The sequence below is a fragment of the Taeniopygia guttata genome, chromosome 1A (assembly GCF_048771995.1).
Source record: "Taeniopygia guttata chromosome 1A, bTaeGut7.mat, whole genome shotgun sequence".
Classification (NCBI taxonomy): domain Eukaryota; kingdom Metazoa; phylum Chordata; class Aves; order Passeriformes; family Estrildidae; genus Taeniopygia; species Taeniopygia guttata.
The window spans coordinates 45,385,422-45,401,248 of record NC_133025.1 but is presented as its reverse complement, the minus strand read 5'-3'; the positions used below and the strand labels follow the sequence as shown (position 1 = coordinate 45,401,248).

The window sequence follows — 15,827 nt, the reverse complement described above, 5'->3', positions numbered from 1 at the left end:
AAATTGGTTGCAGGAACTAATTTGATGGTGTTGTTCTCTCTCTGATGGAGCAGACCCAGGTAGTAAATCATTATTGGTTGCCTAATGGGAACATCCTACTGTGAAAATAAACAGCTATCCACAATAAAGAAATTGTTTACAAAAAGTCATTACATGTCAGAAACTTAGCCCCTTGAGAAAGAAGGAAAGGCAGGAAATACTGAGCAGTTGGATGGTTTTTTTTTGGGCTGTTTATTTAAAAAAAAAAATAGCTTATTTTTGCAAAGTTCTGTTTGAGACTCTATAAACATGATTTTTTTTTTTTAATTGCTGCTTAATTTTTCTTGGAAAGAAAATCTGTACTACTCTTTTCTCAGGTTGCTGCATATTGTGTATATTGCTGAATTGGTTATGGTTTTATTCACACATCATAGCTGGAGATATTTTTTCTCAGCTCTGTCTTGTGGGGTACGTAACAGCCCTGTTCCCCCTCCTGTATGCCTTCCAATAAATTTTCCTTTCAAGAATGTCACACCCTGTCAGTTCAATGCTACTCATGTGGCATGTATGAAGGGGGAAAACCCAGCCTTCAGTGAACTACCACAGAACAGGGTCAACAAGAAGTCTTTTCTATGCAAAGACCAAAAACTTGCTCATACATCTTGACTCCTCTCTTACCCTCTTCTGCATATCTGAAGTGTAGTTAAACTGAGCTGAGGTGACTACCAACAAGGCTTTGAAACAGAATAAACTGGTGGGCAGACAACTGCATTTGTTACCATCGACACCAGTCTGTGTTTCTTATGATGTGTCCTTTGAGTGATCCATCCTTGAGATGCTTCTGCACCTGCAAGATTGCCTGACTTCACTTGCAAGGCTTTCATGTGCTAAATAGCTCAAGGGCAGTTGTGCTAAGCACAGCCACGTTGGCTCACAGGGAAATAGTGGCAGAAAGGCAGGGACTGCTGAAGTATGGAGGAGTTTGTGTTCTTTATAGCTTTAGCTGTTTGTCAGAGACAATAATCTGTTTGTTCCTTGCCCAAATATGAGTAAATAAGTGCACTAAGTGCACTTAGCTGGATTCATGTGGAGCATTTCTCACTCTAGAACTCATTTTTTACCTTCCTATATATGGTGCCTGTATTCCCACATTTCTTGACAGTAGTGTAGTAGTCCCTTGTTTGTTGGCTCCCCAAACAGAGGGCAGGGATCTTTTAGAGAAACTCTGATTCCTCAGTAAGGGAGGTTCATTGATGATTTTCTATCTGTCCATAGAGTGAAAGGAGATGCTGTTTCATAGTCTGGAGCAAAAGACACAAAGATTTTCAGCTCACTTAAGGTGTTACTCATATCTAGCCTTTGCCCTCACTATGAGATTTTCAGAGTATAGCAAGGCTTTAGAGGTTTCTGTTCTTGCCAAATTCATATCCATCCTTTGATGAGCTGGGTTTTCATATCACAGAATACACATTTACATGGTGCATGTGAACAACATTATAAAGTTAGACACCAGGTCAGGCAGGAAAGAATGTGAGAGACTGAAGGCTTTCTGAAATGCTACCAAAATTCTTCCATGTCAGTTACATTATTGTGAGAATTCATTTTCAGTTCTTTTCTAAGGTTGTGTAAAAATAGTTTTGATACATTGCATTAACACACATTTATTACTTTATGAAATAAATTTCTTCTGATCCAAGCTTTCTGCACACACTCATGATTCAGGAAAAACTCATCTGGGTTGTAAGACTGCACACCTTTGGGACCGGCAATTTCAATGAGATACTTTTAAAAAAAGTTGGACTTTTCTGTTTCTGTAACAGTTCACTCTGTCAGGTAACACCTGAGGTTATCTACAGGATGTCTCCATTTTGGATGTCTGCCAATCTGCCATCTGAATTTTTGTTTATACTTGCATAAAGTGCTGTATTGGTATTGCTGAAACACTCCAGCCTGACATTTGGTTTAGAAGAATAAATTGTGAGACTGTATTTCATTAGAAACTTTGATTAGAAACCTCATCCAGTTACACAGTGTTTCTGCAGGAAGAATCCTGCAGATCTCCTAGAATCACTCATGCTATGAAAGAATTTGTAAGTTTACTTTCCTGAAACTATTCCCCTTTATCCTGTATTATCTCTGTTAATGTAACTGGGTATTTCCTTCCTTTCAATATCTCTGTTACTCTTCCAAGAATTCTTTCAGGTTAGTAGGACTGAGAGAGAGAAGCTTCTGTCATGGCTTTCACAGAGGCATTTGTGACTTGTGCAGAGGGAGGAGCTCATGAGTGTACCTGTAGAAGTTGGTCAGGCAAAAATTCTCCAGTTTAAGAGAGCTGTTTTTGCTTATTGATGTTTGGGTTTTTCTGAGTGGATTTGTCCACAGAGTGGAAGCACATATTGGAGAACCACCACAATCACAAAAAACTTTCTTTCTTCTGTGAACCATGCAGGCTGTCACAGACATGATATTTGACAGCATTGTCTTGATGCAGTGCTTCAGGTGTAACAGCACATTTTGGAGCATGGAGCATATCTTTGTAACTCAGAAATGTGCTCAGTAAATCCACAGGCACTGTAATAACCACCATAACCATGCACAGGTGATGGCACTTTACCCAGAATCTGAACTAAAGCATTTCTTTACTGATACAATTCTAGAGGCCTGAAGTTATGTGGAGTTTTTGGCCTTCTGCTAAGTCATTCCAGTGATGGGTACTCTCATAGATGAGAAGCTATTTCATAGTCCTCTCTACCCTCTGATCTGATTTTTACTAACTTTACATTGATCATCAGCATTAAGAGCATTTAGAGAAGGTAAGAATGATATTTTAAGTCCTTTTAATGGTGCTTCCCAGTGCCATAAAATGGTAAGAGCAAAATATATCCAAAGAGATGTTGCCCATGCAGTTTCCCATACACATGCAGGTATGCAAGTATTTTTAGGCCAGCTGTAGGTAATATAGCTGAGATACTGCTGGAAATGAAGTTACTGCAGTGCAGAACTCTATGGAGGATGCAAATTTTACCCAAGAAACTGAGCATATTTTCATGTAATTAGTCCTTGCTGGTCAGTTATGCTAATCAATCACAATGTTAAGGAAAGTTGTCAGTGATGGCTGTTAGCATGTTCTAAGTTAGTATGTGTTTGTGTAACACATAGATATATGTAAAGCAATGTCATATGTATTAGGAAAATCCTAATACAATATGGTTTCCAACTCATATTGTTTAGGTATGAGAGAATGCTGTATGTTGCCTTACCGTAGAATGAATATATGGGCTGAAAAAATAAGTGTAGGTATGCAATATATTCCTTGACAAATATATTTAAATTATATTCAGTTTTATAAGTTTAAATAATGTTCTGAGTAACCTTCCGTTTTCAAAGTTCTTTTTTACTTTAAAATATATTGAGTATTTGTAATTTCACATAGATGTTATTTTTATTCACAGATAATGCACCTCAGGTAGCAATTACCGCACCAGGATCTGGTAACCATAGAAACAGCTCCACAGGCCCAACACCTGACTGCTCTCCTCCATCACCAGACACTGCACTTAAAAACATAGTGAAAGTCATACGTCCTCAGGTAGGTGCTCATCATAAGCATCCTCTTATTTGTTGTATTTCTCCTTTTAATAACAGGCTGTGTTGCACGTATATAAGAGGATGTTATGACTTTACGCATTTGAGTAGGTCGAAGGCATAAACAGAACACAAAATACTTTGTCTTAAGACAACTCAATCTTAGTAGCAGAAGATAAAATATTTTACAAATGAGCCCAAATGTATAGAGAGCTATCTGTACATGTTTCTTATAGTGCTAATAATGAAGGAAGTCCTTCTGCAGTATTTTGTACTTTTGGATACACTTAATTTTCTTTTAAGGTTATGTTTTGATTTAATCAACATTATTTACATATTAATTTTTCAGGTTTGCTTTCTTTTCTCTGCATCTTCATTTGCATTAAGTTATAATGTTTCATATATTTTTTTATTTTACTTACCCATGCAACATTGCTTATGAACTTCCATATTGCTAATACTGTTTGGGAAACAAGATGCATAATGTGTGGGAAACTTGAGTGCTCCATATAATTCTTTAAGGAGTGCATCTCTTTAAAACCAAAAATTTAAAGTAAATACATGCTAGAACTTGAATCAGTAATATAGAGTTAATCAGCACAGAGGAGTTTATTTTATAATCGTGGGATTATGGGTAAGTCAGAATAAACCTTGGGATGATCTGTTTCTTTGTTTAAAAAGCCATGACATTAGGTGTGCCAAAGCTAGCTCGGACAACTCCATGCTGAATTGACTAATTGTGAAACTTTTTTAGTGTGAACCAAAAGAACTTCATCTACTAATTTTGGGTTCAAGTGCAGCCATCTGTTCCTTATTGCCAAGCTAGTCTCTGCAGCTGAGCCACTCTGAGGCTATTGGATGCAGGCTTTGTACCATCACTATGTCACTGGCACTTGTTTTACTTGAGGAGCAAGCTGATGGACACATGACATTTTCCTAGGACTTGTATAGGCCAGGTTGTTTTGGTACCACACAAGTGACTGTGTCACAGTGTTGGAGGTGAATTTTCCTTTCAGGTCTTACTGGAGTGCACAGTTGAGAAGGTCTTGCAGAATTAAAGGTAATTGCTAGGTGCACTTATCATTTCTGTCTAGGAGCCATTGGCTTCCTCTGGCTGACAGTGTCACTGTACAAAAATTCGATTGACAGGCTGGTGAAGACCATCCCCTTCTGACACCACCACAGCTCAGTTTCCACATGCTGGTTTAAATCTAGATTGCAGAGAGTCTAAAATTACAGTTTCTTCTATTTTTTATTTTTATAGTTGTTTCTCATTTTGCTTGTTTCTGTATTGTCTCTGTCCCTCCCACCCTACACCAGTCTATAGTACTGAAATGCCTCCTTCCAAGCTGTTTTTTATAGTAGGCGGCAAACAAACAGAAAGGTAATGAAATATTGTTGAAACAAGCTGTTGTGTGATAGCTTATTGAAAATAACATTTAAAAAGCTGTTTCCATCATGATATTGCCAACAGATGGACCCAGAACACTTCATGGTGATGTTCTCCTGCTAGTTAACTCTGAATGGATTCAGCAGATTCTGGGGAGCTATTTTCAAATTTAAATGATTCCATTTACTGACTCACAGTGTTCTCATCATTCTGCAGAACAAAAGCTAGCTCTGTGATATATATGGTCAGAACTTTACCACATTTCCTAAAATGTCTCTCACGTGGCCCTACACATGCAGGCTCCCTGTACAGAAAAGAACAGCAGACAGGCATAATGTACGTTGTAAGACTATGTGCTAATACATGACTAGTTGGATATGCTGTAGCATTCACATCCCGTAATAGTTCTCTTTTTTCATGTGTTTTATACACATGTATCCCCCAGTATTATTTACTTTGTTTTTGCTTTTTATCTAATCACCTTCCCCTAAGACCTCAACTCAAAAATTTAGACAGAGAAGATGTAGATATTTGCAATATGCTGTTTGCTAACCATTAGTGTTCATTTTGCCTGCATATTTAATTCCTTTATTCCATTCAATTACATGGCAAGCTCTTTGAAGGGTAGCACAATGGGATTCTATTCCTGACTGACCTCTCACCATTCATGTAAAACTAATGAATACTGTTACACAATGTATGCAAAATAATTAATTTTCTTCTGGCTGCCAGGGCCTCTTTGCATTTTTCTAGCAAAATAAATTGATTTTTAAGAGATCTAAACCAAGGATCATATAGATTTCCAAAACAGCTGTCACTTCTTTCCCTTTTTCATGGGAAAGTGCCAGCAAATGCAGAATGGGAAACTCTTCAGCAGCCATCTTTGCATGAGGCAGGCTTTGGCAGCTTGGATGGAACTGCCAGGGAAGTCTGGCCTTTCAACACATATTTTTATTTGTAGCATTACTTACCTTTCCTGAAGGGTGGTGCATATACTGGTTTACCAGCAGTGAGGAGAAACACTGTGTTTCTATGCGACCAGGACAAGAGGACACAGTCTTAAGTAAGGTGCATCAGGGGAACTTTAGGCTAGACGTAAGGGGGAATTTCTTCACAGAAAGGATGATTCCACACTGGAATGGATCACGCCTAGTGGAATGATCATCCCTGAAGTGTTTATGTTCAGTGCCACAATGCCACTCACCTCTACTACCTTCAGCCCTGAGAGGCTGGTATACTTAACAGTATCCCAAGGATCTGTCTGCTCTTCTATCTGTGCACCTTAGCTATGGCTTGTACCTGTGATCTAGTATTTTGCAAATAAATTTCTTCTTTTCAAATTTTCCCATGGTCAATCTCTGAAAAAATAGTTTTCTGAAAAGTTGCATATATGCAGAAAAGAAGTAAACAGAATTTAGCTCAGGTCTGGAATTATTTGATTTTTTTATTTTTTGGGGTTTTTTGTTTGTTTGTTTGGTTGGTTTTTGGTTTTTTTTTGTTTGTTTTTTTTTTTTTTTTTTTTTTTGTTGTTCTGATTGTTTGGATGAGACTTACTAAGTTTTTAACTCTTTAATTGCTAGTTAATGGAAACTTTGAAAAAGCAATACACTTTCAAATTAAGGGCATATGCTGTTGTGTATATTCACAGCACATGGGATCCAAAATAAGATAGAGTAGGAGAGCAAGTAGATAAGTCTCCTTCAAGTTTTACTTAGTTACATTAGTGTGTAGAGTAAAATACTACTTACCTTGTCAGACTGTAATTTTAGAAAGTGATAGTAAAATGGAGCTTGTTCTGTCACAGTTCCTGTAGCTCTTAGTCTGGATGAAGCCTGAACAAAACTAAACTGCTTGTGATGCTTCATGTATTTTTTGTATTAGCTACTCAATTTAATAAGTTTCTCCTTATTTATTTGTTCAGGTCCCTTTGAAAAATATATTATATCCATAGAGGGAGAGCACCTTTTTCCCTGTAAGAGTGGTTTTTTTGCTAGTGTTGTTTCCTTGTGGGTCTTGGACGGATTCTCATAAAACTGAATTCTGACTTCTCACCTTTAAATTTAGTTATTAAATGTAGTCCAGCATTTTCATGTTGTCTTCTTGTCTTTTTAAGATAGGTTTCAAATGGCTTACAGTAGGTACAGCTTTTGTTGTCAAAATGTGGATTATTAAAAATTATTAAAATTATTTTAAAGTTACTTTGATTTTATCTATCATGAATTAGTATTTTCTCTATTTTATGTGAATAACCCAATTTCCTAAAAGTGTTGTTTCAATGCTATTAAGAGAGTTTCTGGTAGGAGGACAAAGGAACAAAGAATTTCAGTGTTTCTGACATGATGAAATTTCATAATCTTGTTCTTTCTTGTTTTATTGCTAAGATCTGCAATAATCTATTCATCATAATATCTTTTTTTTTTCCTTATCAATATGGATGTGGTGTCTTTACAGGAATCAAAATTTTTCGCCATTTATCTTTTTTTAACCTCTGCAAACAAAGTTGCAATTTGATCTATGGCTCCTCATTCATCTGGCTAAGACATCTATGAATATAGTAGTCTAAAAACTATTAATAGTTTAAACATTATCAGGCAAAAGAAATTGTCTCCTTTCCCTGCAGGTTCTAACAGAATCCTGCAGGACATGTGTAGCCTCTGATAGACCTATCCCACTTGTTTGGGCTACCAGGTGTATGACTGTTTTTGAACACACAGTGTGCCTGTCAAACCTGTGCTTGTGGTTTAAATGTGTGGTTTATTGAGGCATAGGGAGAGTCAAGGACCAGGACATTGCACTCCCTGTGTCATCCTGGACATGAATGGACAGACCTTCTGTAGGAGATGTGTGCTCCAGAGCCTCCCTAGCTGACTTAAAAAGTGATAATAATTTACATTAAATGAAATTATTTATCATTCTTTTTGCTGCTAGGTGCAGGAATTACTTTGAACACAAACAATCAAACAAAAATTGTCTTGGTGGAAACTCTGGAAAAACACAGCTCCAGAAAATAAACTTTCAGAACTAATGGTTCTATAAACAGGATTTTCAAGGGAGATTAGTGTCACCGTTTCCCCATGTTGAAACAATGAATTATTTCTGCCTGGTTCTTCCCCCTACACCAGCACCATGCTGTGGTTTCCTTAGCTGTTTACAAATAAAATGCACGCCTGGTCGCAGTTGGCTTGAGTTGGCACATCCCTTTCTCTGCCAGCTTAGTGAAATCCCTGCTGGAGGTTACTGCACCAGTACACAACACCATGAGAACTCAGTGTTGCATCTACTGATCTTGTTTTGCAACACATACACAGAAAATCTGTTTTGTTCCATTTTGCCACAAAAAGGAGGGCTGGAGAACACTGTTATGCAATAAATTGTCTCCCCTCTCTGAATGAGAGCACAGGACAGCAGGGGTGCAAAGAGCTTTCTTCTATGAGCTGCTTTCTGTGCTTAGCTCCACTTACAACATGCTCAGCTAGGCAGGGAATAACCAGGAAAATCACTGTGAAGAAAGAATGTGCAGGCACACGGTGCTTCCTGTTCATGTGCACACTTCTGCAGCTGCTGTGTTTTGGTGCTGGACTTCGTGCTGTGTCTGTGCTTAGCACAAGGGGCAGATGGGACTTAAAACAACAAAAAAACTTTACTGGAAATCATGATTTTGTGGGGGATCATATCCAAGGTAAAAGCCACTCCTGTGTATGTGCTTTTATGAAGTTCTGGGAGGTGCTGAGCACTCCTCAAACCCTCTAAAACAAAAATGTATTCTACAGTCTGCACATGGGTAGATTTAGTGCTCATCCTTTGTGTGCCTGGTCTGGAGATTTTCCCCAGCTGTCATAGTGTTTCCAATGTTATGTGTATCTCTTAGGGCTGCAGGCACATTAAGGTGGTTGTCAGCAGTCAATGACCTTGATTCTATGTAAATATATTTCAGATTATTCTCTCCGTAACAGGGAATGTCTATACAAATCTACTGCACACAGTTTGATGTCTTCTCATTCTAATGATGTTTAATAAAAAATAAAGCTCCTAAATAGCCCTTGAAAAAAAGGGAGCAAAGCAGAGTAAGAGGTATACTGTCAATGCCATTAAGATGTGGTTAGCAATTAATCTATGCATGACTGAAAATAGGGTGGAATTATGAAATTATTTTATTCTGGAATATTGAGTACCAAATAGAAAAAAAAGGTTATGGTTTGAATTGTCTCAGAGGCCTGATTCCTACACACCCCTCTCCCCCAGCACACAACTGCCCACATCCACCTATTTTACCACAGCATTCATGGGCAGAAGATGTGTAACAGCTCCAAAGGAGAATATTTGAAAAGAGAATTCATTGGAGCATAATGGATACTCTGTGACTACTTAATAACAACATTAAACGAAATGTTATTTAAGAGATGCGCTGTAAGAGATCTCCTTTGACAAGTAATATAAAACATAATTCTATTTCTATATTTTAATTAGGTCTAATACGAAAACATAAACACATCTACCCAGTATATGGTACTAATGACAACAGCAAACAGTGTTTGTAAGTGCATTTAATTGCAGTTCAACAGGATACTAAAACACAAATATAAATTAAAGCAGAATAACACTCTGCTGTGAAGAGTGTTAAGTTTTAGAATGTCACTTGTACATGCATATATCTTTCTTGGTTGAAGCTGGTTTCTTACCTGGAGAGATTTTGTAGGTGATGATTCTGATTCAATATAAACACAAATCATGCAGAAATATAAAACATTTTTCATATATGAACATGTAACAGACAGGTGAAACACTATTTTTAAAAGTAGTTCAGATACTGAAAGGAACATCTATGCCATTAAAATGAGCTTTAGCTCTGCAGAGTTGTCATCTACAGTGTTGAATTATGGACACAGTCCCGGGTATAATTTTTGTAGTGTACAATTTTCTTTCTCCAAACATATCCACTGACACGCCTGATTTGTGATTCGAATAGACCAAGCACCATTCCTGGTAGATAATTCTGCCTTGAAGAACCTTCTCTGACACCTAATGAAGTTTAATTGTAGGGGTGTGAACAAATCCACACCAGTTGCCCTGCCCCAGTACATATAATGCTTGGAAACAGTAACACATTCAGAATTTGGAAGATTAAAGACTTGCCTATTGGGCCTTAATGGGTTTCTCACATTATTTTCTTAGCATTTTCATTTGTTTCTGTTAATATAGGGGAGTTTTGAGCACCTTAGTTACGCAGTAACCCTTTATCATCATCTGGTAGTACACATTTTCACACATCCATGCTGTCTGTAGCGTGCAGCTTAAAAAAAGCAGCCATCACTCCGGCCCCTCAAAAATTATGATATAAAAATATCATGACACAAGAAATTTTCATGATCTGCAGGGGAAAAGGGGGAGGTTACTAGCAGCTGGAAGCCGAGGTTTTTGAAAAAAAATGGTCTTACATCCATTTTCCAACTGTTTCAGTGAAAATAACAGTATTTTAATTTTTGAAAGATAGAAAATTTTTATATCTGAGGAATGAGACATTCCTCTTATTTATCAAATTTATCTCTTGCTATTTGGACCTCATTTCAAGTAATGTTTTCCCAGGATAGGTATAATTGTATATCTTCAAAATCTGGTCACATCTGTTGAGGAGGGAAACTGCTCCAAAGGTGTTGCTGTTTTTGGCATTCAGGATTGCTGCTCCTCAGAACCCACAGCTGCAATATGGTTGCAACTAAAATAAAAGGAGAAGGCAAGGAAAATAGAAACTGGAGGGAGACCAACTTTTTCCATAATTTGTTTCCTGTGTGATTTGTCATCTGAAATAAGACCACAGGTAGAGGGGGCAGCAACCCTCTGACCTTTAATGACATACTGCAGTGGGGGGCATTCAAGGCAGAGCTAGGATAATGTGCACGGAGAAGAGCAGAAAGCTCTGTGTCTGTGTGGCCCCCAGAGTCACACAGCAGAGCTTCCTGACCCCAGGCTACACAAAAGAGCTGAGTCTGTGGCATGAGCATGGTACTGACAGAAAAGTGATCCAAGTATTCTGAGGGACCATGAGATTGCCCTAAAGTAATATGCACTTCCTGGTCATGCAGGATGCCAGCAGTGTCTTTTTCTAAATTAATAATCAATCAAATAGAAATCGCTCGGACTTTGACTCTATCATGTCATTAAAATTAATTTGGTTTCAGAATGCATTATGTTTTTAGTATCATAAAAGATCTACAGCTAAAAAACAGTGAAAGCGTTTTTCTTTAATTTTTTTTTTTTTTAAGCTGCCTGTTGTGTCTGCTTGGGATATATTAGGTGCCAGCCTCTGTGTATTTTCTGCTTTCTGCTCTTAATTAAAATATTGACAAGTAAAATCAAGAATGTCAAGATGGGTGCTGAAACTGCCTATATTTTATTTTTAATTGTTGTCATACTATAAGATAAAGTTTTGTGAAATGAAAAAAGAGAAAATTATATTACTGTGTTAAAAAGAAAATATTTCTTCAACTTGTTCAACATGGTATTTTGAAGCTTGACAGAATAATTGATTCTCTAGTATAGTAATAATTCAGTACACTGAATTAGTCTTGCACTTCTAGGTGACATAGATAAATCAAATGCAGAATCATTGTAATCTCCAGTTTTTCCAATTTCAAGGCTACTTGATCACCTTAGTTCAGATCCTATAAATTAAATAATTCTTGACAGCAGCATGGACTGATGAGAATGTATCAAAACTGATGATTTCTGCAAATCAGACTGGAGACAGGAGAAAGCAAGGAAGCCTGTCCTGTCCTGTATTTTACTGACAAAATTTTGAATGTTTTTGGCTTTTATGTACGTGAGCAAAAGGGACAAAAATAGAAACAGAGATGGTATGCTGGAATGTTGAGGCAAAAGACAGAAACCATAAAAGTCATCTGAAAGTTGTATTTGAAAGGGAGGACAGAGGTTAAAATTGAATGCATTCAAGGACAATGAGATGGATGTAGGGCCTGTAAAGTCAGTGTGAGATGGGACCATGAGGGAGTTTGTTTGAGAGACCTTGATGACAAGACCACAGAGAAAACAGAAAAGCAAATTTTGGAACAAATAAAACTGGAATCAACTAGATACTGTACAGGTCTTTTTAGAGTAACATAAGGAGCTTTGGAAGGAATGTAACAATAAGTAGGAGAAAACAAAAGAAGAGAGGTGCCCAGAGAAGTTGCAGAACCCTGGGAGTGTTCAAGGTCAGATTGGATGGGGGTCTGAGCAACTGGGTCTAGTTGAAGATGTCCCAGCTTATTCCAGAGGGTTTGGACCTAATGATCTTTAGAAATTCCTATCAACTCAAACCATTCTATGATTCTATGAAAGGGAAAATGAGTGTATAGAATGAGATTTTAGAAGGAATCTGGAGAAAGGAAAATTTCTGAAGGAGTGAGTTGATCAGAGAATTGAAAGAATTGAATCATCTGGGCAGGTATCAAAATGAGGGATTTAAGTGGCCTCATAAGTACACTTACATAGTGCTAAATATGTGAGATGAGCCTGGGGAAAGGGGCTGCAGCCTCTTGCTTTCTTTGGTAAGTCTGTATTTTATGAGCTAACTAGAATTTGAGAATGTAGATGCAGTTGTCTCTTCTATCATACATTTTCTGCATGATATATTGCAACTGAAACCAGTTTAGGGCAGCTGAAATTTGTCAGGTTTTGCCATATGCAGAACTTCCTTAGGCTCATTGCTTCTCAGTGTTTTAACAAACCACGTATCTGTCCCTTGGGAAAGATCAGCATCTATAAAATGGAGCAACTAGCTCTGCCATAGTACTGAGTGTTGCGAGAATTATTTTTTTTAAGGCTATGATATTGCTATGTACAGAAATCCCAAAGGTAAAAGAAGGTGAAGTCAGAAGCTTGTATTGCAGAGTATAATACAAAGCTGAAGAAATATTTTGGTGTTAAATTTAGAAAGGAGTTTTGCCCTACTGCCTCTGCTAAATGTTTTAAGAAATATTTGAATGATCCCTTGCCTGCTCATAGTGTTACATGCCAGTCATGGTAGCATTACAGAATTTGCATGCAAATTCCATTAATGGAGGGATTAAGTCCTTGCTTGTCTTTTTAATATAAAAGCAATTCAATATGTGTATTTTGATGCTTTTCTTGTTTTTGCCGTTTCAAAGGGGTATCTTTCATTGATATATGTTCACTACAGACTGAACATGAAAATATTTTTATTATACCTGATTTAACAGTTACTTAAATATTATTATTGCAATATCTTTAAAGATTTGTACTGACATTTTTTCTTATGCATTGAAAAGATTTATTCATTAGCCTGATTTGATATGCTATTTTAGGATGGTGTACGGTTTTCTAAGTTGGTATTATGACAATTGAAATAATATTTGTGAAGAAATACCTTAAAAGTAAATATCGGTCATGAAATAGATTGACACATAACAAGTAGATAAACACATGAATGTAATGAATAAAAATCTACTTAAGGACAAATCTGCGATGTAGTGTCTGCTATGCACTGTGCTTATTGGGGTGAAGTGAAGCCATAAGTATGCCAGAATTTCACAAGGGTTGTCTAAGACCCTTGACCCTAAGATCAATGTCCAGACCTTTGGAGTAGTACAAGGAAGGCATGTAGTGACAAAGCTGGCTTTGAAGAGTGAAGGAAGGATTATCCCTTTGGGACAGAGTTTTGTGTTTGTGTTTCAAAAGTCTGAAAACTTGACCCCTAACTGAGTTTTGGTGTTCAATAAAGTAAATAATCTTAGGATTTTTCAGCAACTATCTCAAGAGTTCCTGGTAAATGTAGTTAAACAGGGCTTTGGCAGGTGCAATCAGCAAACCAAGGTTACTTCCAGTAAGACTGGAAATTGACATCAAATTCTAAGGAAAGATTCCTATAGCTTGTCTAAATGTGAGCTGGGTGTGAGATTAAATCTGGGACTGGAACACCTCTGCTTTCATTTCTGTATATAAGAATCTCTGTCTGATTTAGAGACCTAATCTCCCATCATGCTCAGGACAGAAGCAGGATTCAATTCAGTTATCTAAAAATAGGAATCTAATGTCATATAGGTGCTATAGAGGTGTATTTGAAATGCACATGGAGAGAATGTCAAGTATTGTACAGGGCATATATGGGGGAGACCTGCACTCTTCCGAATGGCAGCTGGAGGCCAGGTGGGATGCCCTAAGGAATCTGCAGTGATGGGAGATACCTGCATTAAGGCAAGGGAATCAATACCAAGGGGACTGGAGTGAGGGTGACTGAACTGTTCTCTGAACTGTTGATAGTATTGACTAGATTGTAATTTTATTGACTAGCTCTCAACTGACTGCTCTGGGAGCTTAAATACCTAGGGTACATGTAAATAGCTATGCTGTAAATTTGATGAAATTGGGAATGGAATTTAACCCTAACTGTAGAAAAAACCTTGATTCATTTCTACTGTTTTTTTTTTGTTATTTTGTTTTTTGTGCAAATAGCATTTTAGAGAGATAAAGACAGAGAGATACACTCAGCAGAAACTGGGTTACTAAGCATCTCAAATCATGTATTAATGAACAACTAGTGTACTTTAACAGCATAACATTTACAGGACACAGCACAAGTGCAAAAAAATTCCTCTAGTTTCTTAGTTAGCTACAAAGGCTTAGATGCTGGATTTCTGACTAATTATGTAGAAAAATGATTGGCACATGTTGATGGATGGACCTTGTTAACTCCAAATATATTGCAGCAGTGTTATACTGTACAGTACTAGAGGCTGAGAGAGGGTCTCTGCAGAAGCCATAGATTGGAAAGACATATTAAGCTGAGATATGGTTCTCTGAATTAGTAATAATGATGCCCAAGTCCAAAATAAGGTAGTGAAACCACCTTGGTATTGACCACTAATGGTGTGTCAGATGCTGCTATTCTGCCTCTAAGAAAGGGGCACACAGACAGGACAGTGGCTGGAGGGCTGACTAGGCAAAGGCCAGGGCAGTTGCCTTTGGAGCTGCTTTGTGAGACAAAGATGGACCATTCCAGCTGCCCATTTAGGCAGGAACTGTCTCAGCTTAAAAATAACCATATACCACACCTCATGTTAAGTGTCCCCTTTTCAACATGAGTTCAAGTCCTGCAAATCTGATAAGACACCATTGCTTGGGAAGGGGCCAGAAACTTACTTCTAAATGACCAGAGATAATTTTCAGTTTTAGAAATAATTAGGTCATTCATGAATCTGTTGTCTAGCAAAAGTGTGCCATTTAGATTTAATTAATACAGATTAATGTTTTTGGTCTTATCTGAGAATTATTTTGGCTTAGATCCCCAACAATGACTTCAAATCACACTGTTTAATGTTGGAGTCTGTCCCTGTTCATTTAACTCTTCCATTAAATAACTAGACCTAGGTGTCAGTCTTTCAAAGCAGAAACTGGTTTTAATTATTAAAGAAAGTCCATTCAATAGACCATAGATGAGTTTTAGATGATTACAAAAATTTTCCTTTTTTCTCAGTTTTAACATGACACAGTTAATTCACATGATGCCTAACACAACTTGAATAAATAACCAACATTATACAGACCTAATTCTATTGAATTTTTCTGTCTGACATTCCAATATGAAGGGTGAATTTTTTGTGAAAACAGCCTGGTTCAGTATTTATAACAAAAGCGTTGCAGGACATGTAACCTAAAAATTAAATTGACTGAAAACTAATTTGAAAATTACTCCACTGGGATAGATTGATAGACTTAACAGGTAGTTTTAAGTAAAGGACAGTGAATACCTTTGTGGTGCAAGGAGGATCTTATTGCTCCCAAAGGTAATAATTAGCTCTTGATGCTAGTAAGGAACAAATTTTTGACCCTTACAAATATTCTGACATGTTAAGCCTGA

The 15,827-nt window shown here is 37.2% G+C and overlaps 1 protein-coding gene across 13 annotated transcripts in view; it reads left to right on the top strand.

The window, feature by feature from the left end:
- The window catches only part of ANKS1B (ankyrin repeat and sterile alpha motif domain containing 1B), a 404,826-nt gene that overhangs the window by 138,278 nt on the left and 250,721 nt on the right, over nucleotides 1-15,827 (top strand). For all 13 annotated transcript variants that reach the window (XM_030262159.4, XM_072923255.1, XM_072923243.1 and 10 more), the window contains one exon: nucleotides 3,432-3,568. In XM_030262159.4, the coding sequence (XP_030118019.4) occupies nucleotides 3,432-3,568 (137 nt within the window). The remainder of the gene's footprint in view (nucleotides 1-3,431; nucleotides 3,569-15,827) is intronic.